At 44.1% G+C, this 26,452-nt stretch overlaps 1 protein-coding gene across 1 annotated transcript in view; it reads right to left on the bottom strand.

The window, feature by feature from the left end:
* The window catches only part of snx29 (sorting nexin 29), a 92,450-nt gene that overhangs the window by 29,453 nt on the left and 36,545 nt on the right, over positions 1–26,452 (bottom strand). The window contains exons 15-16 of the mRNA XM_044102185.1: positions 12,358–12,464; positions 2,152–2,268 (exon numbers count right to left, since the gene is read on the bottom strand). Coding sequence (XP_043958120.1) covers positions 2,152–2,268; positions 12,358–12,464 — 224 coding nt within the window. The remainder of the gene's footprint in view (positions 1–2,151; positions 2,269–12,357; positions 12,465–26,452) is intronic.

The raw sequence follows: 26,452 nt of genomic DNA, 5'->3' as shown, positions 1-26,452 counted from the left end.
GCCCTGTTAGCTGTGCCCTGTTAGCTTTGCCCTGTTAGCTGTGCGCTGTTAGCTTTGCCCTGTTAGCTTTGCCCTGTTAGCTGTGCGCTGTTAGCTTTGCCCTGTTAGCTGTACGCTGTTAGCTGTGCGCTGTTAGCCTGATTCCGTTAGCTGACTGGAGCAGAAGCTACTCTAAAATAAAACCAGATCTTTTGTAAAAATGCTCTTCTTGTTCCTGAATCACTAGTTGATCCCATCGGCGCCGTCTGACGCATTTCAGAAACACACACCTCCATTAATGCTAATTATAGCCGCCGCTGCGCCGCCTGGCCCCTACGTCAGTTTGTCCCTCAGGGCAGAAAACCACAATCTGCCCACAACAGTATTTTTAGTCAGCCCAGTTGTTATGATTATCTTTTTTTGTTCCTCTTCTCTGATCAACCATTTTCCTCCAGATTGTTCTGCATTTGGCAGCTAGCTGGCTGTTAGCTACGGTTTCAGAACAAACATGGCCGATCGATGTCCTGCTTTACTACGAGTTTTCCAAGTTAGTCAAACTCTCAAAAGTCGAAATGGTCTAAATAATAACTCCAGTCAGGCAGTCAGAAGGACAACGAACACCAAGCCGACCTTCAGGGCTCTGAGGTCCAACATGAGGAGCTGAAACAACCTGCAGACCTCGAGGACCAGGCGCTCAGTAACGACAGGATGTCCAGAAGAACGATGGAGAAAGAAAGAAAATGTGTTAAATCTTTCACAGTGTTGCAGAACAGCAGTTGTATTACTGACTCCCCCTAGTGGTCTGGAGGACTTTGTTTAATGCATTTTCTTTTTTGTTTCAATTGCAGCGTTCCTTTTTATTCATTTTTCTTTTTTCAAACTTTGCATCGTTCAAGTGTTTTCAGCGCGTTTTCACCGTTTGCTGCCTGTCTGAACCTGTCAGCAGAGACCTTCTGGGTCAGCGTTCCCAGAACCAGAACCAGAACCAGAACCAGAACAGAGGAGGCAGCTTTAGGTTTCTCTGCTCCTCAGATCTGGAACTAATTACATGGAAACCTGAGCTGATCAGAAACTGTTGGTTCCTTTACATCAGGCCTGAATCGGGACGGTTTTGGATCAAATCATCTGACAGATGAACAGTTTCTGCTCTGGATGGGATGGAAATTTAAAATTAAACGTTTCCTTCCCTTTCTGTCTTTCCTTTGAAGGCTTCTTGGCGTCTCAACGAGGCGATCTGAACCATTTCTACCCCCAACACTCGTAAACACAAGACGCTACCCGAGGGCGAGGCGAGGAAGCGGCTGGTCGGCCGGCTGCTCGGACCGCGCGGTCCAGCAGAGCCGGCTGAGGCTGAAGGATAAGAGGCCGGCGTTCAGCCTGAGGCGGCGCAGATCGCTCTGGCGGTCAGCGCAGACGCCTGCTGACATCCAGACTTTCTGGTTTCTGTTCTGAGAACAAAACTGAAGGGACTGAGACAAAATTGTTTCCTTGAAACAGCAATAAAAGGATGAAAGGAAAGTTCTGGACTAATATTGGGTTTCTGCTTCATACCAGATAACAGAATAAAAACAGCCTTTATTTTCCTGCAACAGGAGAAATTCAGGAGGTGTGAAGATTCACCCAAAAAGAGTTTAAAAACTCTCTAAAAAATCAAGTGAAGATCCTGGAAGTTTGATCTTCAGTAACAATTAAATAAATCTGTTTCCAACTGTTTATGCTGTAATTCTGGTTCCTCACTTTAATAAGAAATTGGCAAAAAACCAACTGAGAAGAAAACAACACATGAATAAACAATGAGGCGTGTTACATAAATACATGAATCATTTTGAGTTTCTCACATGGTGAGAATCAACATGAAAGAATTTAGCATTTAGCATTAGCATCCTCTGATTACCATGTTAATGTAGCGCTTTAGCGTTAGCAGAGCTAATGTTTATGATCAGCATTAGCTTCAGCTAATTACCGTGTGCGTGTAGCGCTTTAGCGTTAGCAGAGCTAATATTTCTGATTAGTGTTTGCAAACTACAGGGAGCCATTATAATCTGATTTCAAAATGTCTTTTCTGAGAAGATTCCTATAAATCTGGAGGATTTTGGTGCCGTTCTATAATGACTGAACCATCTGAACGTGTCATGGCGGCATCAGGGTGGGGGAACCGCCGCAGCCACTCACCGGGCCTCTGAGGTCGATCAGCTCCTGCCTCATCTGGACGATCAGGTGGTCCTTGGCCATGAGCGAGCGGTACAGGCGCTCGTTAAACTCGATCAGCTCGCCGTGCATCTCCGCCACCTGCAGCACACACAGCACCGACATTTCATTTTAAAAGCTCGCTACGCTCCTCTCGATCAGACTGAACAGGCCAGGTGAGGCGATTGGAAGCTGAAGGTTCTGGACGGGTTCTGGGACCCGGGCGAGCCGAGCCGGGTCGGTCGGACCGAAGGTGTGAAACTCCTAAATCTCCAAGGTGCCCAGAGGTTTTCCTGCCTGCTTTTCTGTTTTCATTCAACATAAACAACCAGAACACGGAGCTGCTGACATCAGAGCTCAGGCTAATTACAGTGGAGACACACACACACTGAGACACACACACACTGAGACACACACACTGAGACACACACACACTGAGACACACACACACTGAGACACACACACACTGAGACACACACACACTGAGACACACACACTGAGACACACACACACTGAGACACACACACACTGAGACACACACACTGAGACACACACACACTGAGACACACACACACACACACTGAGACACACACACTGAGACACACACACACTGAGACACACACACACACCGAGACACACACACTGAGACACACACACACTGAGACACACACACACACTGAGACACACACACACTGAGACACACACACACTGAGACACACACACACTGAGACACACACACACTGAGACACACAAACTGAGACACACACACACACACACTGAGACACACACACACTGAGACACACACACACTGAGACACACACACTGAGACACACACACACTGAGACACACACACTGAGACACACACACTGAGACACACACACACTGAGACACACACACACTGAGACACACACACACACTGAGACACACACACACACACACTGAGACACACACACACTGAGACACACACACTGAGACACACACACTGAGACACACACACACTGAGACACACACACACTGAGACACACACACACACTGAGACACACACACACACACACTGAGACACACACACACTGAGACACACACACTGAGACACACACACACTGAGACACACACACACTGAGACACACACACTGAGACACACACACTGAGACACACACACACTGAGACACACACACACTGAGACACACACACACTGAGAACACACACACACTGAGACACACACACTGAGACACACACACACTGAGACACACACACACTGAGACACACATACACACACACTGAGACACACACACACACACTGAGACACACACACACACACACACACACACACAGGGTCTGTGTCTGTGGACTGATGGCAGTGACTCTGGGCTGCATGGAGAACACCTGCTGTCAGTGCCGTTTCCACGGAAACTCGTCACCGACTGACAGCTGACCCGGGTCGTTGCCAACGGCAACAGCCACACAGTTACCTTGATTTACATTTGGGATCCGGCTAACGGGTCGGCTGGTCGTTCTGTGAATGTAGAACATCGGATTTTGATTTTATACGAAATACCAAAACTAAAACTAAATAATTTTCTTTTTAATAAAAATACTCTGATATTTCTTTATTTTCAATTCGTTTCCTCCCCTCCAGGGTTTTTTTGCGCAGGCTGACAGGAAGACATGCAGCAAATATCGACGGGTCCGGGAATCGAACCCTCGCCGGCCGCGTTGAGGACTCCAGGCCTCTAAACGTGGTCCGCTCTGACCCCTTCGCCACCACGGCACGCTCAGGTTTTCATTTGGATCTAGGCCTGGATTTGACTAGGCCTCTCTAACCCATTAACCTGCTTTCATGTCGCGTGAGTCAAAATCATCAACTCCAAAGAATAAGGAAAAATAAAAAATAAATAAAAATTATTATTTTTTTTTTTTACCAATTCAACAATATTTTGTCTTCTGAGCTCAGTTTTAATACAGCAGCTAAAAGCTGAGGTGGATTTTAGAGATAACGAGCAGATGGTTAGTTACCATGGCAACACAAGGAAACCAGGATGCTTAGAGAAGAAGATCACTTTGTGTTCATCAAGCATTTTCTACTAAAACATCACAGTTTGGTTCTAATTTACCTCTGAATTGTGGACAGACGGCCGCAAAAAAAATCAGTCCAGGGTCCATAGACGGCCCCCGACCCCCACTTTGAACACCCCTGGTCCAAAGCATCCCATGGACCTTATCACAGGGCCACTTTTCATTGGCTGATGCCCGTTCTACGTGGTCACGTGATTGGCCGTCTCACAAACAGCTTCCTGTTAGCTAAGTACAGCATAATAGCAGCACTGATACAACTTCTACACCTTGTAGCCTGTCTGCTACAGTCTTACGTTAGCTAAACAGATCAATATGCAAAGTGTATCTGACACACACTGAAGATTTTATTTTAACAGAAAAGGTTTTGGACTAAACTGTTCCTCCTGTTAGCCTCTCTAGCACCAAGTACAGCTGGTCAACCAACCATCACTGTGTTCAGGGAACCAACGATTAATAATCCACAAATAAACTTGATATCGTAACGGACTGAATGTTTTGTTTTTAACGTAATCTTTGCTCGTCTTGCCGGCGCAGGCAGTTGCCATGGTAACAGGTGTGTTTAAACTACAAAGAGAGAGAGAGTAAAAAGGTAGGAGTGGTTTTGAGTTGATCACCTGTTCGGGTTATTTTACCTTTGTTTACCTTTGCTGTGGCTCATTACAGCCGCTGTAGTTTCTAAATGTTGGACTAATTACCTCGTTCCTTTGTGAGTTTACATCATTTACAACAAACATCACATAAAACAAATAGATTTCATTACATTTTAACAAACAAATGGCTTCTACTGCAATAATTATGTGAAATTAAATGAATTATATCCCAGCTTCAGAAGATTTTCCTTTTCCTTTCCAGAGCTCTTTGGTTCCTCCTGTCAGTCTGTAGCTTCTCATATTGAGGTCAAAGGTCAGATCTATCATAACTGACTGACACCTGCTGGCCTCAGGTTTGCAACCAGCTTGTGACAGAGAAACCAGTAACCTCCTCCCAGTTGATGACATGAACTTGTTAGTTCCTCTGTCCATTATAGTAGCTGATATGTTGTGAAAATCCAGCAGAAATGATGCACTAATGGAGTCATGTTTCCATAGAAACAAGGCGCGGCCAGGCTTTGCTTGTGAGACTTAGGGTCACGTGGGTCGTTGTGGGCGGAGCTTGTAAGGTCCGTAGCGACTCCTGGAGGCAGATTGTTGCTCTGGATTTTATTCAGGTAAATCAGAGTCGAAGGGAGCTGAACACAAATGTATGCCACACTTTTCAGATCTTTATGTGGACATCATGCACCCATGTCCCAGTTAGCTCATACTGGGTGAATCAGGGTAAACTGGTTTCCAGTGGGTGAAACTGAAACTGGGTCGCTGCCTGTGCCAGGAGCCAGACTCTGTCAAAGCGTGACGCCCTCTAGAGGTGACACAGCGAAGCTCCATGAAAAAAAATACAAATAAAAATCACAGTTACCATGGCAACAACATCACAAAAAGGACCGCAGAGAGGGGCTGCTGTACAGTAGATTTGTTCTGCTTCTGGGAGGAAGAATGACAAACATTTGTCCTTTTTTTGGGTTTGAGATCAGAAGCGGCGGAATGGATCCGACTCTTCGGATCAGAAACGACACGATGATGTCACGTGATTCAAACCCGCAGAAACCAGCAGCAGAACCTCTGAAACCCTGAAGCTGCAGCAGGTGCTGCTCCTGCGGCACAGATAACAAACGTCCCGTTAATTTCAGAGGAACAGCGGCCTCCGAAATGAAACGTTACCTTTAAGTCGTCAGAGCAGCAGAGACGGATCCGTGAGGCGGCGCCGGCTTCAGAATCACCTGAATGTTTTACTGCAAACTGTTCAACAATCAGCTGATCGTCACAATCATCTGGATTCATTTCAGTCGTTCTTTACATAAATCTTTTCCCAAATATTTGTGTTGGACACATTTCTGCTAATGCACTAATAGCTTGTGATTAGCTTAGCGCTTCAGCTAACATTGAAAACCGTTAGCTTACCCTCTATTAATTTCTCCTGATAAATTATAGAGTGATAATTTACCTTTCTGTAAGGTCAATTATATTAAGAGACTGAACCGTGGTTCAGTTTTTGTTTTCGCCCATCATTTATATTCACGCTCTTATTTTGAAGTAACTGTTTACGTAGTTCTGTTTCCTCATTTCCTCAATTTAGCTTTTAAACTTGACATTAAGGAGTCTAAACAGAGATAAGATTCAAGATAAGAATATCTAAAAATGAAGTATTTGGAGATATTCTGCAGGTGGAAGTATGTTTTCATATATTTTCAGAATAAAAGACATTTTGCTCTACTTCCTGTTCACTGCAGCCATAACGTCAATAACTGATGAACTTACAGAGCAGCCTGGCTGCTTCGCTCCAAACCAGCAGATAGAAACACCTGATTCAAATGTTTGTTTGGTTTTTTCTGACATTTTAAACTTTACCTCAAAATTCATGACAGTTGGAAGGAAACAGTTTATAAACAGTTTTAAAACGTTTTGCTCATTTATAGTGGAGACGCAGCAACAGGACGAACCAGGAGTCTCTGCTGAACACCTGGACCAGAATCTGCTCAGCACCATGGAGCAGGAGGCTTTGCTCCTGGGACCAAGGAGCTGTGAAGCATCAGAACCGGGCTCAGCTGGGACCGTTTGGACTCAGCTGATCCTCTGTCATGCCATGTTTTATTTAAACAGAAAAACCCAAAGACATAAAAGTGTCTGAAACACGAAGAAGCTACAAATCTGAGGCTCAGACGGACCAGCAAAGCTAACAGTAATCTGAACATAAAACATGGAGCCACCTCAGGCGGAAACAATAACGCCAAACCTGTGTGTGTGTGTGTATGTAGGTGTGTGTGTGTGTGTGTGTGTGTGTGTGTGTGTGTGTGTGTGTATGTAGGTGTGTGTGTGTGTGAATGTTTGAGGATGCAGCAGGATGTCAAACAGAGACCTGAGCCGTCAGACAGAGCGCTACGTGACGCTTCCTGTCAAGACGCGTTTCACCTTTATTTATTCAGCCGCCGCTAAACTCAGGTTGCAAATTACAGGATTGCAAATTAATTTGAGGCGTGAAGGAAACCAATTAAAGGTGAGAGAGGAGGCCGATGAGACGGCGGGCGTCACGCCACGCTTGTTCAATTTGACCGACGGAGAGCGGCTCACGCTCTGATTCGATTCAGCAGCAAGGACGTCTTCTTCACGCCGTCTCCTGATCGTTTAGTCATGTCTGGGTCTCAGCGTCCGGCTGACCCTCTCCTGGACAAAAACACATAAAGAAGGGGGCCAAAGCGAGGTCTGGGGGCCAATTTTGGCCCTAGGATTGATTTATGGGAGTACTGGAAACACACAAACATAAAGGTTCCCACTGGACGTTTAGTATGAAAACAGAGGAAAACTAAAATCAGTACAAGTTGGTGTTTAAAGTGAAACCATGTGGAAAGTCTGTTTCCTTTTTACAGATTACTGCCGTGTGAGTTTAATAACATAAAACAAAAAACATCGACTTCCATTCATTCTACAGCCCAACCAACCAAAACCCAATTCATACCTCAGTCCTCAATCTGACCTCTGACCCACAAACAGCGTTTCCCCTTGAGGGGCCCAGGATTCAGTCCCACAGCCTGGTACATGTCAGGAAAATGGTCCAAACGAGGTATTAGAAACACACACACACACACACACACACACACACACACACAGGTTTAGCTCCACACTGAGATTTTAAATTAAACCAACAGCTTAATTGATTTTGCATTTATTCAATTATTGTTCAAGCAACGTTTTTAATTAGTTTTTAAACCAACCGCGGTTCACGGCTCCTACCAGGAAGTCAGGAAGAAATTTAAACTCAACTCATTCCTTAGTTTATTTTTATTGCATTATTATTATGTATGATTAATTTTAAATAAAATAATACAAGATGTATTTAATAAATTATTAAAAAGGGTAAAGTCTTCCTCTGATTCGGATGCAGGGCTGAACTTTGGTGCTTTAAACACCAAACTGGAGGGAAACGTACGGCGAGCGGCACGGCGGCCATCTTGCATTTGGACCTCCTGGTTCTGCTCACTCCACCTGTTTTCTGCCTGATTCCTGACAGAAAAAGCCTCAAAAGTCACTAAATGTTCAACAGATCCGACCTTTAAAGGATCTGCTTCCCCAGCAGAACCAGTTGAACCAGTTGCAGCAGGAACTGGGAGCTGCTGGGTTTCCACCAGCAAACACTGATGGGTTGAATTAAACATGTTTCATTATTAAAAACATGAAGCTTCACGATGCTAAAGGAAGTGATCACATGATAATGAGTTATTTTACTTTCTGAGCATCAGATTCTGCAGCAGTGAGGAAAACAGGCTGGTAGTTTTGTAGTTACTACAGTCTGGAGATGTTTGGTTTGTGCTCTTCATGTTGCTTATTGTTAATTAATAAGCTGTTGGATAAAGAGAATCTCTGATTGCTGGGGAGGTTCTGACCCACATTTCTTCTTCTACCCAGCAACAGGAAACTTTCCCAGTCTGAGAACCTCTGATGATCGGCCCAAACCTCCAGAGTGGTTCTGGTTTCAGCCGGTTCTGCTGAGGGCTTTTATTTTGGAGAATCTGACCGTTAAACTGCAAAGACGATTTTCTGTTGGATGGAAACAAAATCTGAATCACTTCGTCAAAGACTGAAGCTAATTTAGAACAATGTGGTTTATTAGTTTTGACATTGCTCCTGGTCACCAGGGAACTTCAGGTTTCCACCAGCAGAACCAGTCGGCGCCGGGCCGGGGGCGGGGCTAATGACCGGGCCCAAATAATAAAGCTCATGATAATTTAACTTTACAACACAGACGCGCCTACAACAGCAGATCTTACAAGTTTCACCACCACAGAGCCACGATGTCATCCTGAAATCCATCTGACACGAAGTTCAACAAACCAAGAGAACAGAAACATCAGGCTGCCGGTCACTGATGAAGAACCGACACAAATTCAAATCCGTTCAGAACCGCGGACGGGTTCGGGTCATTTTGACACTTTATCAATTTCAACTCGGAGTCTGGAGCAGCTAGCAACTGCTGAAGCTAGGTTTACTGTTGACATGTTGAACCGAGCACACAGCATCGCAACGCGGCAACGCAACGCGGCAACGCAACGCGGCAACGTGGCGCGGAGCGATGCGTCGTGTTTGTGACTCGGCGCGCCGCCGTTCACACAAACTGGACGATCTGGAAGATGCTCTTCCAGGCGGCTCCAATGGAAACCTCAACTCTAAACGCCATGCTGCTGTCTCGGCTCAAAAACGCTCAACCTGATCTGTTGAAAGCGACTAGGGTAGGGTTAGGGTAACCCTCTAACTCAGCCTTCTGAAACAAAAATCTGCTTTGATCTCCTTTTACAGAAACTTCATCCATTAACGATGGAGAACAACAGGCCCAGAGCACCATGGATCTTTTGTCTGAAACAATGTAGCGTTTAGTAAACATGTTTCATGCCGGAATAAAACGGGTTTCCTGAGGAATCGCTCCCTCGCCACCTTTTTGTCCCTGCATGTTTCATAACATAAGATTCGCCCAAAAAACAATTCACCGCGAGCGGAGCGATGGAGCCGAGGGTTCAGGAATGGGTAACTTTCAGCGCAACGCCAGCAGCCTTCGCGCCGCGATAAGACGGTGTGACATCACTTCCTGCTCAGCCGTTTCTTAGCTGCACACTTTCAGACCGTCACCAATCTGAGCCTTTTCTCTCAGATCTCTGTCTGTGACTTTAAATACACCCAGTGTCTTTATCTCTGCTTTATTTCAGGTAGCGAAGTACGTCGGGGTTTAAGCCAGTAACGGGTTAAACCAGAGAGCTGGTCGGGTTCAGCATGTTTCCGTTTCAAAATAAAACCTTGTTTTGGTTTAGCGTCTAATACAATTATATTAGTACATTTGAAATAAAAAATGTAAATGTCTGTCTGTCTCCACCTAGTGGTCAGGCGACAGAATGACGTAGGGGCTGCAGATGTTTCTGTCTGGTTAAAGAAAATCTGGTAAAATGCGTAAATTATTCCGTTAATGCGACTCATTAGTATAAATAAGAAACACTGCCACCTACAGGTGAACGTTGGGAGTCACTGAAATGTTTTTACTAATGAAAGAATCTGTTGATATTTTTCTAGGGAAAAACTGGAGCATCTAATAAAGCTTTCACCTTCATATCTGGGTTATAATAAGAGCTCTGACTCAGTTACCGGCCACCAGAACCAGAACCACACTTCAAGTTCTGAGTTTTAATATCACAAGCTGTTCATCCATTTCTGTCCATCATAATCAGGTATCTGATTAAAAGCTTAACGAGGCTCATTAGAAACGTGAAACATTGCGATCCGTCGGGTTTAGATGCTGCAGATCCAGATGTTTTGTAGAAGGAGAATCCGGATTCTGTTGGACCTCTGATCCGTCTGAACAAAGACGGTAAAGATCAGAGGATGCCTAGAGATTCGGCCCAAATGTAAACACATTCAGAGTCAATATAACGGATCAGCAGCATCAAATTAAAACCTGGGCCGGGTCGGAGCCGGCCCGCTCCAATATTTGTTTGTCTCTCCCAGGAAAGAATGTTTCTAACGAGGCTCGATGTGACATTTTGGGAAATCAATAACCGGGCCGCTCAGATTCGGAGAGCGAGGCGTTTGGGCCGACGTCATGGCGACCGGGGGCCGACCCCAACGCTGGTCCGGATGCTACGCTCACTGAGGAACCGGGTCGGAGCAGCTGCTCCGGCCCGACCCGGTCCCCCCCCCCCCCCGGCGGTGCCGTTCACACCGAGAGCAAATGAAGAGATAAATTAGCAAACAGCATAAAAAAATGCAGCAGCAGCACAAACAGAAGAAGTGACCAGCAAGTCTGGACCGGACCGGACCGGACCAGACCGGATTGGACTGGACCAAACTGGACTGGACCAAACTGGACCGGACCAGATTGGACTGGACCAAACTGGACCGGACCGGATTGGAAAGTTCATTTAAATAAGCAACATTTCAGCTCAAAAACTCCTTTTTGCTGCTGAATTATTGAATAAACGTTCTTCTATTTCCAAATAGAATAAAGTTGTTTTGAGGTTGAAAACCTCTCAGCTTCGGCATGAAGCTGAGAGGAAACCCGACAGGCTGCCTTCATCCAACAGAAATATCCGGTTCTGGCGCCGGCAGACGATCCGAAGAGTGAACTGCAGACGGAAGATCAGCTAAACAAACAGAATAAAGTCTTGAATGAAGAACAAACTCCCAGTTTGATGCAGGTTTGTGTGGTTAGGGTTTAAAAAACAGCTGGGACAAAGAAGAAGATGCAAAATTAAAAAATGTTTTCTCTGGTTGATTCCTCTGCAGGCAGCAGGAAGAGTCCAAAACATTCATCTCTATTAAACCAAACAATAGTTAGCCACGCTTGAAACAGATGAAACTAACAATAACTTAATGCAACAGGAGGGTTTTATTCAGATTAACTCCTAAAACTTTTAGATTTATCTGGTGTCCCAGTGGGAAGTTTTAAAAACCAAGCAGCCAGTGAAACCAGTCCGGTACCGACAAGGGTCCATCGATCCAGAAGCAAAACATTGTTTCCTGTTTGGACAGGATCTCCATCGCTCCCAGTTAGAGGAACAAACAGGAAGTTTACAAAAGCACGGTGAAGCACGGTGGTGGCAGCATCATGCTGATGGTGTTTTTCTACAGGCAGAAAAAACATCTATGGGACCATGGAGCGGTACCGAACAGCTTGAGGACAAAGTCCATGTTTCAGAACCGTTGCCACCAATCTGCTTTTAGCTAACTCGCTAGCTAGGGTTTATTAGCAGCTAGCTAGCCAGTTTGTTTAGCTACTAGCAGCTAGTTAGCAGTGCTCTCACAGAACATAAACAGTGCAGAGCCGTGGGCGACGCATTGAAGACTTTTAAAAATTAATTAAAGGCTTTTTAAAGGTCAGTAATAAACAGACGTTTAAAGGTAACCAAATACCGAGGAACCAGACAAAGTTTATAAACTTTTTCTCTAAAAAAGTCTGACATCTCTTAACCGACGTCAAACAGTTGAAGTTCAGTCGGACCGAAGTCAGGATGGATCTGTGGCCGCCTGACGCCGAGCTCACACTCACCTCGATGAGCTTTCGCTCGTAGCTGGCGGCGAGCTCCTCGATGTCCCCGATGCATTTGCTCTGCAGCGAGGGGAGCTGGTCTTCGCTGGAGCGCAGGACGGACAGACCTGCAGGACACACAGACCGGTCAGGTTCCTCTGAACCCAGCAGGGCGGCCAGAAGCAGAAACTGATCTCTGATTCAGTTTTTCTCAAACTTTTCCAGGCTGACAAACTGAAACCATTTAACAAACAAACCCACAATAACAGCACCTAAATATTTACAACCTGGAAGGAAAACAGCCTCTTAGTGTTTCTGTTCATTGTGATGATGAGGGAAATAATGTTCAATAAATGAATTATTAACATTCTGAAGGTTTGGGTTCTGATCTCTCCAATGATGGAAACAGATTTTTATTTAGTTGTGTTATTAATGAAAACAAATAAATATTTTAGGGATATCTGTAATTTAGGAGCATAATAAAAGAAAAACAGGCTGCAGTTGATTTGGCAGAAATCTTTCAGGCTGATGTAAATACTTTATTTTAGGTGTTCTGGTGCTGTTAATCAGCACGGCGCATGGCGCTGCTCACCGTCAGATCGCTCTCAGGTCAGACAGATAAACCTGCATGCTAGTGGCTACGCTAAACACAAAATATAACAAAATGTTCCAGCAGACATGAATTCCTCTGATCATAGTGAGGATCGTTTTCCTCCATTATCTTCTGCTGATTTATTCATTAATATTTAAACACAATCCCAACTGTATTTGTTACACTTAATGCCACAGCAAACAAAGTTATGAATTATAAATTTATTTTCACTGCTCATGTTCAGAGAGATTAAAGATCTTAAAGGGAGACAGACTCTGAACCGTCGGCTGTGCAGGACGGAGCGTCTCAAACTTTCTGCTCAGATGGACTTTATTGTTTCTTTGCTTGATCACAGACTGAAGTCGTGACACGGCAGCCAGAAGCATCGACTTGATCTGATTCCCTCCGTAAAGAACGTTACAATAACAGACGAGTTTGGAGGAGCTGCAGCTTCTGGGGCTTCAAGTGGGAGGAAGATGGATGGACCTCCTCCCACTGTGAAACCAAAAAACAGAGTTACTACACCACCTCCACACAACCAACACCCAGAGGAACAGGTGGAGGAACAGGTGGAGGATCAGGTGGAGGATCAGGAGAAGGAACAGGTGGAGGATCAGGTGGAGGATCAGATGGAGGAACAGGAGGAGGAACAGGTGGAGGAACAGGTGGAGGAACAGGTGGAGGAACAGGGGATGAAATCCGGGCGCTCCTCGGCGCTCCGGTAATCCTGCTGATGTCTCTCCAGGAGACGCGTTTACAGCCGGTGGAGACGAGAACATCCAGAAGGAGCGAGATGCAAACTCAAGATGGCCTAATCAAAGCAAAGGGAAGCAACCTGCTCACATGATGTTAAAGATCTGGAGCCGATTTAAATCATCAGCAAAATGTGAGCAAGTATTAAAGTATTAAAACAAGATGAGTTATCATGGGATAAACACCGAGGAACCTAAAATCATCCAGGATGAATTTTAGGGCTGCAATGGACAATTATTTTAGGTATCAATTAATCTATTATTCTGACCATTAATCGGAAAATAAAAGTGATTTACAGAAAAAGAAGGTTTCTTAATCTTAAATACCAACACGTTTATTTTTTGTAGTTTTGTCTGAATTACTGATGTTGGTGATTTAATCTTTCAGCAAACGGTTAATGATTAGTTGATTAATCACGATGGGTCCGATTAATCGTTTCAGCTCGAATGTATTTAGTGGCCGTCGAACAGATTTCTTCTTGTTCATCTCAAACACAAACAAGGAATGAAACACATTTTTTACCCAAACAGAGCAACGAAAATAAAACGATGCAGACTGGCAGCCACTGCTTCCCTTCCTGTTTCCATGCAGGTGGATTAATGGAGTCGGCTAAATGCTTCAGGTAATGAGAAACAAACGGGAGCAGAAAACGGTAGGCGAGGAACGGAGCAGCGAGAGGAGAGGGACGGATCAGGCAGCTGCTCTGGGCCGTGGGAGAAGAAGCAAACAGCTGGTCTGAAATAACAACTAAGTGGGCCAGAAAGCCAGCAGCTGCATGCAGGAGTCCCTCAGGGCCGCAAAGGCACGAGAAACGCAAACCTGAAAACACAGACGAGAAAATCTGAGAGCTTTGAAAACAAGAAGCAGAACTGGGCAGATTCTGGAGGAACAGCGAGATCTTGGTGAAATTCTGCACACGATCAGTGATAATCAATTAACATATCGATTAATCACACAATTATTGGCCTAAAAAACCCTGTCGTTGTGCAGACATTTCCTTTAAGCACCCGGCTTTTTACACGATATTAGAAATACGTTAAATTATGCAGATACAGGTTTTATTGTGTGAAAGTGAACAACAGCTGTCATTTACTGAAGGTTTGATCATTTCTAGAATCCCAGCATCAACATGAGGAAAACCTTTCTGCTCGTCGGGATCTGGACGTTGTTATTGATTAACTGATTAACAAAAGCTGATCAATAGGAGATTTTTACAGAACCAGGTGAAGATAAATCTGGCACTAGAGAAGATTTACAGCTGAAGAACATTTTATTTATGTAACTTGGAAAATGTTTGTCCTTCGTTACTCTGCTGTTCTTTCACCAACTGGATGTTTTCAATAACTGATTAATCGCGATTAATCATTTCAGCCCTGGTTTAAATGATGGTCATTTTGAACTGACGCCTGTCCAACCGGGGTTAAAGGTCAAATTATGGAGACCTTTCACTTCCACTGGATTAAAACATTTAAATACAAACATCTTCTAAAATCAACTCTTTACTAAAAACTCTCAAACGTTGTTTTCAATAATCGATTGATTGAGTGTTAATGTGTTCCAATCAGTTGTTTAGGATTAAAATCTCAATCGTCCCAATCAGAAGCTCCAACCTGACGGCGTGTCGTGTTGCTGCTCCTCGTCCCAGACGTGTTTGAGCGGCCCGGTTCTGAGGGGCCCGGTTCTGAGCGGCCCGGTTCTAAGCGACCCGGTGCTGAACGGCCTGGTTCTGAGCGACCCGGTTCTGAACGGCCCGGTTCTGAACGGCCCGGTTCTGAACGACCCGGTGGTTCCTGCCGTCAGTTCGCTCGGTGAGGCAGTGAACGGCGCTCCACGTTCACCGGGAACAAACAGGCAGTTGATAAATCCACCAGGGGGCGTCGGCTGCTGAATTACCGGGAAACACGCCTGCAAGTCGACTCATGTTTATTTTATTCTGCCCGGAGTTACAGGAGAAACACTCCATCCATCCCCGTCTGTCGGTTTCTACTCCCCTGATCAGCCAGAAACCAGGAAACAAACCGAAACCCTGCAGACGCGTCTGTAAACAGAGAAATGAAGATGTTCACTGGAGGAAACCTGTTTGTTTCACAATTAAAGCAACAAGCCTTTAAATCAGCTCTGGATGAGGAGCAACATGAGAGGAAGAGGTTCGACCAGCAGACTGTCCATAAGACCAGAGAAAGGACTGAACAGGACTGAAACGATTAATCTGATTAATCGATTATTGAAATAATCATCAACTAATTTATTGATCGATTTCATCTTAAAACTGCTGAGGGAGAAACATATTCAGTGCAGTAATTAAGAACAAACTGCACAAAATCAAACATTTTGCATTAAAATGTTTGATTTTGGAACAGGTGGAGGAACAGGTGGAAAAATCCTGTTGAGGATTTTTTAGCCCAGAATGATAGTTTCAGCTTCATCTGGTTCAAATCCAGAAAGAAACTCTTAAAGCATCTTTTTGCATCCAATTATTAATCCGTTAATCTGAAAATAATCTCCAGATCAGTCCTAATCTGTACTGATGTTGAGTCCAGCAGAAAGGCCTGAGCTTTTCTCATGTTGATGTTGGAAGGATTTTTATCTGCAGAATTATTGTTTGCTACAAATGAACAAGCCGTTATTGACTTCTAGGCAACAATATGCTTATTTCCCTTTTAAAAATCAGGAATTATGTTCATTTGCATTTTTTATGTATTCCTAATTTTGTATAAAAACAGTTTATTTAAAAAATCTGGAAAATCAGCCAATATTTGATCTGATTAATCACCAGAATAATCGATTAATCGTTAACTAAAATAATCCTTAGTTGCAGCAGATGAGCTTTTACAGTGTTAGAAACATGAGGATGAATCCAGAAGCTTCTCCACTGACGTCGAGCGTTGATGGGCGATGATGACATCGGCGCCTCTGGTGCTGCTCGGTCCATTAGCGGCGCGCCACCGAGCCGCGGTTCTGAACAAACAAACCTCGGTTCTGCTGCGACGCGCCGAAGCAGCGCTGCTCAATAAAACATGTGCAACAGAAAAACACAACTCATGTGCAACCAAGTGCAGCTAGTAGAGGCGCCGGCGTGAAACCCGGATGAAATCACTCCTTCAGTTTCCATCACTGAGCTCAACATTCACATCATTAAAAAAAACATCTGATAAAACATCCTGGTTGAATCCCTCAAACTTATTCTGTCACTAAACAAATCAAATCAGAAACGGGTCCAAATCCTCCAGAGGAAACAAACTAAAATTTAAAATTAAACCGCGCTCTAATTCTCCCACATGAACAAAGTTTGTAACGATCGACTTTCTCATCTCTGAGCTCAACATTAATGTCATTCAGGAAAAATCCTTTTATCCGTTATTAAACATGCCTGTCTGTGTTCCATCTTTCAAACTTCCTCTTTGTCTCTCCTCCTCTTCGTCTCTCCTCCTCTTCGTCTCTCCTCCTCTTCGTCTCTCCTCCTCTTTGTCTCTCCTCTTCTCTCCATCATTCAGTCTCACTCAGCAGCTCTCCTGTTTTACCAATTATTCTCTTTGTCGGATTCCTTTCTGAGCATGAAGAGATTCATTTTTCACTAAATTAAATGTTTATCGTCGTTTCCATAATTGATGATTGCATGATGTTTTTATGATGAACTGCCTTGTTGCTGAAATGTGTTTCACAAATAAACTTCACTTGACTTAAAGGGACAGTACAGCGTGTTTTCCAGGTTCTTTGTGTCATTTTATAGCATAATCCATCACTGTGTTACATTCAGTTGATATAAAAATACTATAAATATCAAATATCCAATTTTAGTTCCTTGAATTTGGGCCTCTGTCTCTTTAAGAAGCTGCTGAAGCTCCGCCTCCAGGAAGTCGTCCCAACATGGCTCCTCTATTAACCCTTTAACGTTTCTACCAGCGCTGCTCTGAGCAGCAGCTCCTGTAATGAGCTCAGCAGTTGGTTACTAATTGCTGCTGGCTAGTCTGAAGGACATGAGAGGGGGAGGAGCTTCACCTCGGAGGTGGGGCTAGGTCCACCCAGGTGTTTTGAACAGCTGAGTGGTTGCCATGGAGATGAAAGGATTTCTCAAAGAAACAAAGCAACGCTGCAGGTTTGATTCTGATGAGGTTAAAACATTAAAAAAGAGATTAAAAAGATTTTACTCGACACCGGCCCTTTAAAATTAAAAAGGGAATCGTGCTGTAATGATGCCCAGATGTCGTGTTACTTAGAAACAAACCATGTCGTTCTGTTATAAAACATGTTTGTCTTTGTTCTCCTTTCAAACTTCTTCTTCTGTCACCTCCATTTCTCCTTCCTCTTCTCTCCGGCTCCGCCCACTCCCTTCATCATCTTCCTCCTCCTCCTCTTCATCATCATCTTTTTCACTAATTTTAATCAGAGATTAATGTGGTTCAGTTCATCTGATGCAGAATCACTCAAGCTTTCAGTTTAGGAATAATAAACCAAGTCAGCTGGGCCACAGCGCCATCTATAGGTGCAGGTGTCAGAGGGAATGAGGGTGGCATGTTTTCCAGCGACTGTTGGATCGCTGACTTCATCTCGTCTAACGGATTCTAGATAAACCAACTCCAGGCTCTGAGGGAAGCAGGACGACGTCTCCAGATGTGCAACTCACAGCAGGAGGCCCGGTCGGCTCCTCCTCCGTTCGGCTCAGGCTTACAGGGAAAGCCTTTTCCAATTTTAATGAGAGGAAAACTCCGAGTGCTCGTTATTCGAGCTTCGTGAGGGTTTTCTCCTGAGCAAAGACGAGAGTGAAACGGGAACAAATGTTCTGGCACCGAGAGCCAGAAGCTCATTTAAGTCGACTGCACCGCAGATTAAACATGAAGGGCTTCAATTAGACGAAACTCTGTGCAACATGTTCACATTTTATCGCCTGCAGGAAGAAAAACATGCAGAAATCATACAACACACACACAGCTTCCACCGCTAAGCACCATCTGCCTGCTTGTTCTACTTTCAGCTCTTTTGAGTTCCTGAAATAATCCAGAGCAGCTTCGCTAACCGCTAACGACCTTCAGCTCTCCGCTAACGACCTTCAGCTCTCCGCTAACGACCTTCAGCTCTCCGCTAACGACCTTCAGCTCTCCGCTAACGACCTTCAGCTCTCCGCTAACGACCTTCAGCTCTCCGCTAACGACCTTCAGCTCTCCGCCTGGTTCCAAACTCAAGGTGAGAGGAACTGCAGACCAACTTCCATCAGAAAAACTGCGGCGCATCGCCTGACATCACGGCGTTTCACTAAAACCAGATTCAACATCACAAATAACTCCCAGAGAGAGTTTCCCGTTTTACTGTTACAACCTTTCTTATGCAGGAGACATTTTGGTTTTAATGAGAAATTTTATTTTAAAGGAGATACGACTGTGATGACATTCAGTCAAATACAGTAAATTAGTTTACATGGAAATAAGCTGATAGCTGAGTTAGATAGTTATGCGACTAAATTCATACCAAGAATGGGTAAAATTACAATGTTTGAAATTCAATCAGAGTGTGACATCTGTGTTACAAACTATCTTTGTCATATTGCATTTGCAGAAACATATTTCTGCAAATAAGAAAAAGTTGATGTTTATTTCTGGTCAGGAGAAAGTTAAACGCTCTGAATGGACATGTGTGTGTGTGTGTGCGTGTGTGTGTTGTTTCTTCTTCTTTGGTGTATAAAACGTAGAGCTCTGTATGCAGCATTAAGATGAGAGTATCAGCCAGGAAAGATTTTTTTGGATTTTGATGTATTTCAGTAACAAAAACATCCATTGATAAAAGAGTAAAATCAGCTGGACTAAACGTTTCAGTGTTAGATGAATATTACGACCTTTAAGCTTCTTTAAAGTGGATGTATTAAGTCAAATCTACATTTTGCATATTTTTGTGCCTTCATTTGAGTTTCTACTGCTTCTAAAAAAAACAAAGCTTCAAAAAATCACCAACTTGTATTTTAGCAATGAGCTCATGTTTTTTGGTGTCTGGAAAATGAGCAGTTTCAAAAACATCAAACTGCCCGTTACCTAGCAACCCCAGCTGAGCTCCAGGACGATTGGTCAGCTGGTTTTATCGCTGTACAATGGCTGCTGGAAAAGACCGTTTGGTTGATTCCCCATCCAGAAAGCTCTTGCTGCATTCTGGTTGGCTGTGCTGGAGGCTCCGCTAATGCTTTTCAAAGCTGTACGATTGCATTTGGTTGCAGGCACTTCCAGGTGTGAGAGCGAATGTTGAGTTGGGGGCGTGGCCAGCAGCAGATTATTGGATTTAAAGTGACAGAGACCCTAAAGCAGCTCATTGAGAAGAGTAAGTTTGTGAAAATAATGTAACTCGCAGGTTTTGTGTAGGCCATCGACTGATCCTAACCTGTCAAGGAAAGTCACCTTCAAGCTTCTCTAGCACTAGTGTAAACAAATAAGTCCAAAGTTGTCTGTTTTTACCACTTATGGCTGCCGTTAATAATCATGATTGAATCTGAGTCAAAGTGAACTCTGTCTCCTTGTAACCCAATTTTCATCACCATATGTCCTCATCTGTAATTTTACATGCATCATGCATGGGATTGGTATTAAAGTTTCATTCTGTCTCATCGGAGGAACTGCACCTTTCTGCATAAACGGCGGCGGCGTCGCTATTCTGATCACGAGAACCTGAAGGTCTGATTTAATATTCATGGGATTCTAAATGCTTGTATGTGGCTTCATCATTAATTCCATAAAAAGCACAATTTGCATGCGACACATCGTCAGAATGCCAAACGGATCGCATGGTTCCCTGCGAGGCTCGTGCTGTTTGGAGCGGAGACCCGCAGGGACCGAGACGTGCAGCGAATCCAGAACCGCTCCGGCTCAACAGAACCAAACTGAGAGGAGAACTTTTAGTCAGTGAACAAAACTGCATTTGAAAAAATAATATTAATTCAGCTTTAGCTCAGGAAAACAGGCAAGTGGCAGAGAGAGCAAAGTAACTCCTTCATCCTGGGTTTCTCAAGATGGCAACTTTTCAATAATATTAGGAGGAAGAGTCTCTTCAGGAACTGTCCAGGGCGATTCAGTGATTTATTGATTATTAATGCAAAAACTCTGGAATCAGAAAACCAGAAAAATCATTCATGCCTCCAAGTTCAGGATACAGAGGAGCAGAGTCAGGATGTGGTTCAGTTTCCTGGCTCTCCAGGCAGCTAGCTGTTAGCGGCTAGTGGCTAGCTGCTAACAGCTAGCTGCCTCGCCTTCGACCCAGAGCAAGGCACATCTGGAGCTGCTGGCAAATTCCTGATGTGGCGTTTAAAAGCCCAACCATCTCTACATCTGTCAGGTTTGGGTTGTCAGACGTGTGATTGATCTCTGAGACGACTGCTGGGAGGAGCGGCGTGTGTAGGGGTGTGTGTGTGTGTAGGGGTGTGTGTGTGTGTAAGTGTCTGAGGTTTTCACAAGCAGCAGGAAAACCTAATTATTTCTGTGATCAAAGCCATCTTAAGGATAGAAAATAAAAGGTGTGACCCAGAAACGTCTCAGCTGGAAACCATCGCAGCTCAACCCGCGATTAGAGGAGGAATTAAAGCTCCGCCTCCTGATTCACACAACCAGTTTTTACTGCTGGTTGTAAAAACTGATCCCTCTTTATAGAAACCAAAGGCTCAGGCTGATCTGGGTTTATGTGACTGTTTTTAGTTGCAGCCACAGCATGACGCAGCCACCACCATGTTTCACAGAACGGCTGAGCTTTAACTACACCAGTGAGCTCTAAATGCTAATCAGGTCACATTGGACTAGAACTGAAACGGTTCGTTGATTATTGAAATACTCGTCAGTTCATCTAGAAATCGATTAATCTGGAGTAAACAGACGGCAGCTGGTGGTTCTCTGCTGGATCTGTGTGGTTTTCTAAAACAGACGGCAGAAACTTGCTGCTGGAAGAGCTGATGTATAAATATAAATATAGATTAGTGTTTGAGGAATTGTGATGGCTTTTTTTGTCAGACTAGTGAAATGTAAACACAGAGAATTGAATAATCGTCTCATGCAGTTCTGAAGGAGCCCAGGGGAAGAATCACGTTTCCCCGCTCAGAGTCTCACACATCTGCGTTCGTCTCGTATTTAATTGAGCCGTTTCACTGAATCTTATGAACCCAGAAGCTCCAGAACCTGCAGAACAGCGACCCGGCTCTGTAAACACCGTCTATTATCTCGTCTATCGCTATGACAACATGACTTTCCGCAGCGCGGCAGCCGGCGCAGCATGAGCGTTATTTTAAAGCAGAGCAAAGCGTTCAATCACACCTTGTGAAGTCTGGGTTTAATTTTTATTAATTTTTCCTCGCGGAGCCCCAGAGTGCTCTGGCTTCTGAACAGAGTCCAACCAGAACCAACGGCTCTCATATGCATGAGGAGGAACGTGGCTCTCGCTCTCTGAGCGCCGCGCCTCCCTCCTGAATAACAAACACGGCGAGCTTCACAGGAAAACACTCCTCTGGAGCCTCTGAGTTGTTATTATGTTTTATTTTATTTCAAGGGTTGGACGGTTTATATCTCTCTGTTTGGACCAAAACTTCTTCAACCATAAACAAATGGTCCATACGGCTGAGATCCGGTTTTCCCATTTCCAGCAGTCACTGAACGAGACGCAGGAACAGGAAGGACAGATGAGCCGTCCAACACAGAGACAACCAGCTCTCATTTCTGGGCTGCGGGGGAAAGACGGACAGAAACGACGTGTGGAAACAACATTGAACCTCCACACAGAGACCCCAGCCTGGGCTGAAGGCGGCCATGTTGACAGCGAGCTCAGCTAGGTTGGTGTTTCTTCTGTTGTTGAGACATTTTGAGCCACTAGTATCATTATTAACAACAACCAGGTAGGAAGTGTCTATATTTATATCAAATATGTTCATCTTTAGTACTTTTATCTTCTAATTGGTACCATCAGATAATATTTTTTCTATATTCATGAGGTGATTTCTACTTTTCATGTTTTACCTTTTTTAATCTTTGCAGACAAAGTTTTTCATTCTATGACAAATTGTGTTTCTGCTGCGAACATGAGAAATAAAAAACAAAGGTCATAAGGTCATAAGGTCAGGAGTCAAACTCCAGACGACAGCAGACTCCAAACCCCTTTATTCTTTTACTCCTAAATAAAATCCAGTGCAAGAAACCGCCTCCAGAATATCAAATATATTTTAATTCTTCTGTAAATCTAAAGTTTTTTACACATTCAAAAAAACATCAACATTTGAGATTTGTGGGGGTAAAAATGCACTTTATGAATAAAATATGCTTTCTTTGCAGCCACTGAATGCTACCGGAGAACATTTCTGAATAAAAGACTATCTGTGAAATACCAGCAGGATTCCTCAGGCCTCCAGCGACTGAAGGATGAAGATCATCTTCCTCACCTCTGCAGCAAAGCACTTCTGCTAATTGGCTGCATTTTAAAAGTCAATGAAGTGGCTTTTTGGTCACTAAGTTAAACAGTCTGCGCTGTTAAAGAGCATCAATGCTGCCGACATCCGGCTGAATCACACAGAGCCACCAGTCAGGAGCCGACTCCCAGCTGGCAGGCAGAAAAACTCTTCAACACTTTGTTCATCTGTCATCTGGGACGAAATCCAGATTACTGAAAACAATCCCTCAGTTTAGAGTCACTGGTGCCAGATGTAATGGCTGCTGGAACATTTTTATCGTTACGTTTTCACCTGAGTGATCTCACTGCTGTTGAGATTTCAGGTGTTTGATATCTAAACATAACCTGAAATACTAATATTTGATCATTTCCCACCTTTCAGGCAACTTCTTACAATTCAACTGACAAGAAAATAAATTTGCTACGTTGAGAAAACAGAAGAACTAGAATAGGAAGCAGTTTGAAACGAGCTCCAGGTGCAACACAGCAACAGGAAAAGTCATGAAAAATACTAAATTTGTCCGTAAATCCTCTGAATGAAGAGTTTCATGACAGAAGTACTACGTAAAAATCCCACTTTGAAAATGAAAGTCAGAATTTGATAAACTGCTTAATAATCTATTTTTGTCCAAAACCTCTCCAAATATCCTGAGAGCATTTCAAATCCAGAGCACAGCGGACTTTAATGATGCATCGTCAAACAGTTAGAGATGTTCCAAACTCAGAGTTAACCGTCACACTGCGGACGATACGGAGACATAAAACTGAAGACAATTTCTAGACAGGAAGCAGAATACAAACTTTCCTGTTGGAGATGCATCTATTTCACAAGAGTTGAATAAATACCAGCTGTTAATACTGGCCCAGTTTTACTGATTTATTCCTGACAACCGTCGCCCAGTTTCAGAACAACGTCACTTTTTTTCTTGTTCTTTAAGGAGATTGAAATGAGAAATGTTGAGAATGCAGCCCATCCATCTGCATGCGGCCTGAAATCATTCAGCCTTGACGTTTACAAGTGTAAAACGCCGGAGCTCGCTCGCACATTTAAAAGCCGACATGAAGGCAGGATAACAAATGAGCGACTGTGTCCAACACGGTTCGCTGCTCAGACCTACTTCAACTCCATCGACTCCAGCAGCTGGAGAGGCAGAGAGCAGGAAACCAGAACAACACGGCAGAAAGCTGAGAGATTTACTGGGTTGTGATAAACAGCAGAAAAACAACTTTATGTAAAAAGAAAAATTCCTGTAAATCTGAGCAGGCTGTTGGTTTAAATTAGCTCCAAGTATTCATCCCTTAAACTGGCATGAACATGGTGAATCTGTTCAGCGCTGAGCGCCGGCGACACTTTCCAACTGAGCCGTTTGATTTGGGCGGCTTCATCTCGGCCTTAAGGCAATAAGAGTCAGGCTCCTTCAATGTCAGAGGCATCATAGAGCGCAGCGCGAGGCTGCCAGTCAGGGAGCCTTCGCTGCCTTCGCCGACTCCACTGTCTGGTGGCGAAGGTGACGTGGCGTCGGTGCTTTTTAATGAGCGCTTGGCTCCGGTCTCTAGGAAGCGAGGAGCTGCTCTGGTTCTGTACGCCCCGGGCAGGAAACGCCAACATGGCAGAGCGAACATTAAGAATTGATGTTTCCATCTGGAAGATCTGGAGATGAGAGAGGAGCCGATAACAATCTGCTCATTTAAATCCTCGATTACCACGCTGAGACGTGATCTGGAGAACCACGGGAGGAGGAAGCGCTAATTTAGAGACTTCCTGTTTCAGAGCCGATGGAAAACCTGAAGAACCGACCAAACGGGTCAGCACAGGACTCTGGTTCTGGTCAGGGCTGACACATTTAATCAGGTTAATGGTGATTAATCAATTATTGAAATCAATTTATGTAGTAATTGATTAATCATTAAACTGGAGAACACAGACTCCATAAGACGACACAACGACAGCGATGATTAACCCTGAAATGTTCAAAAAATGTTTCAGTTAAGTGGAAGATAAATCTCCTTTAGCACATTTTCCTGTCAAACTGGTGGGAAAATTGATTATTGGACTAATCACCTATACTGCATTAATGTGAAATCAAGTCTGAACTTTTCACTTTCTTCTTTTAGTATCCTTTGATAAATGATCAAACGTTCACTAAAGGAAAGCTGTTGTTGAATTTTAGGCAAGAAATTATAAATTTACTTAAAAATGGAAATTAATTATTTGTTTATTTGTATCTTTTCATGTATTTCTAATATTCTATAAAAAGGGAAGAAGTGCTTCAATAAATAATAATGATTATTCTGATAATTAATCATCAAAATGATTGATTAATCATGATTATATTTGCTACAACAATCCATTATTCTAACGATTAATCAATTAATCGTTTGAATAGTTGATAGAATAATCAATTAATTGCTGAATTGTCAGATGAGAAAGAGCATTAAGCAGAATAAAACAGGAAGCTCCTCAGCGCAGCAGCATTTCCTGTCTGAACCAGAACCGAGCCCCTCGCAGCCCGAGTCCCGAGTCCGGAGTCCCGAGTCCGGAGTCCCGAGTCCAGAGTCCGGAGTCCGGAGTCCCGAGTCCGGAGTCCGGAGTCCGGAGTCCGGAGTCCCGAGTCCGGAGTCCCGAGTCCGGAGTCCGGAGTCCGGAGTCCCGAGTCCGGAGTCCCGCCCCTTCAGATGAGAACTGCAGATCAAACATGCAGAAGCTTTTAATCCTGAATGCCAATCTGAAGACGCAGTTTTTCTTGGGGCTGCGCTGATTCATGATGTCAGCAGCGTCCGACCCGTCCGGTCTCTTTGGACCCCGTGAGCCATGGCAGCCGGGCGTCATGGTAACGATGAGCCTCCAGTGCTGCTCACGCTGCTGCAGGTTGTGGGTCAGAACCGGCAGAATTTTCCAACACCGACCCGACAATCAAAACCAGCATCAGACAAGCCGATCGGGACATTTACACTTCAGGATCTCCAGGTGTGTTTACTTCCTGTATCTGTGCTTTGCCCCGCCCCCTGGTCATTTCTGTCCAATAGGAGCAAAGGGTTCATCTTCCTTCCCTTTCAAATTAAAACTCTGCGTTGTTCATCACATAAAACCTTCTGAAGTTTGTGGAGTTAATTAGACGTAATGTGATAAACTCCTGAATATTTATCCAGCCGGATGCTAATGGTGTCAGATGCTAATGGCACCGGATGCTAAAGCAACACATTCTGAATCCAATCATGCAGCAACAGCAGGAACAAGCAACTCTATGAGTTCAACAACTTCCTGCATATGTTATTTAATCAACATCAGGGTCAATTAGGAGGAGATGAGAGCGTCACCCTCTGCTCCAGACGAGCTAATCACTGGAGCCACGTCTAATCAGCGCCACCTGCTCC

This window comes from Gambusia affinis, linkage group LG20, assembly GCF_019740435.1.
Source record: "Gambusia affinis linkage group LG20, SWU_Gaff_1.0, whole genome shotgun sequence".
Lineage (NCBI taxonomy): Eukaryota > Metazoa > Chordata > Actinopteri > Cyprinodontiformes > Poeciliidae > Gambusia > Gambusia affinis.
This window is presented reverse-complemented; position numbering and strand designations above follow the sequence as displayed.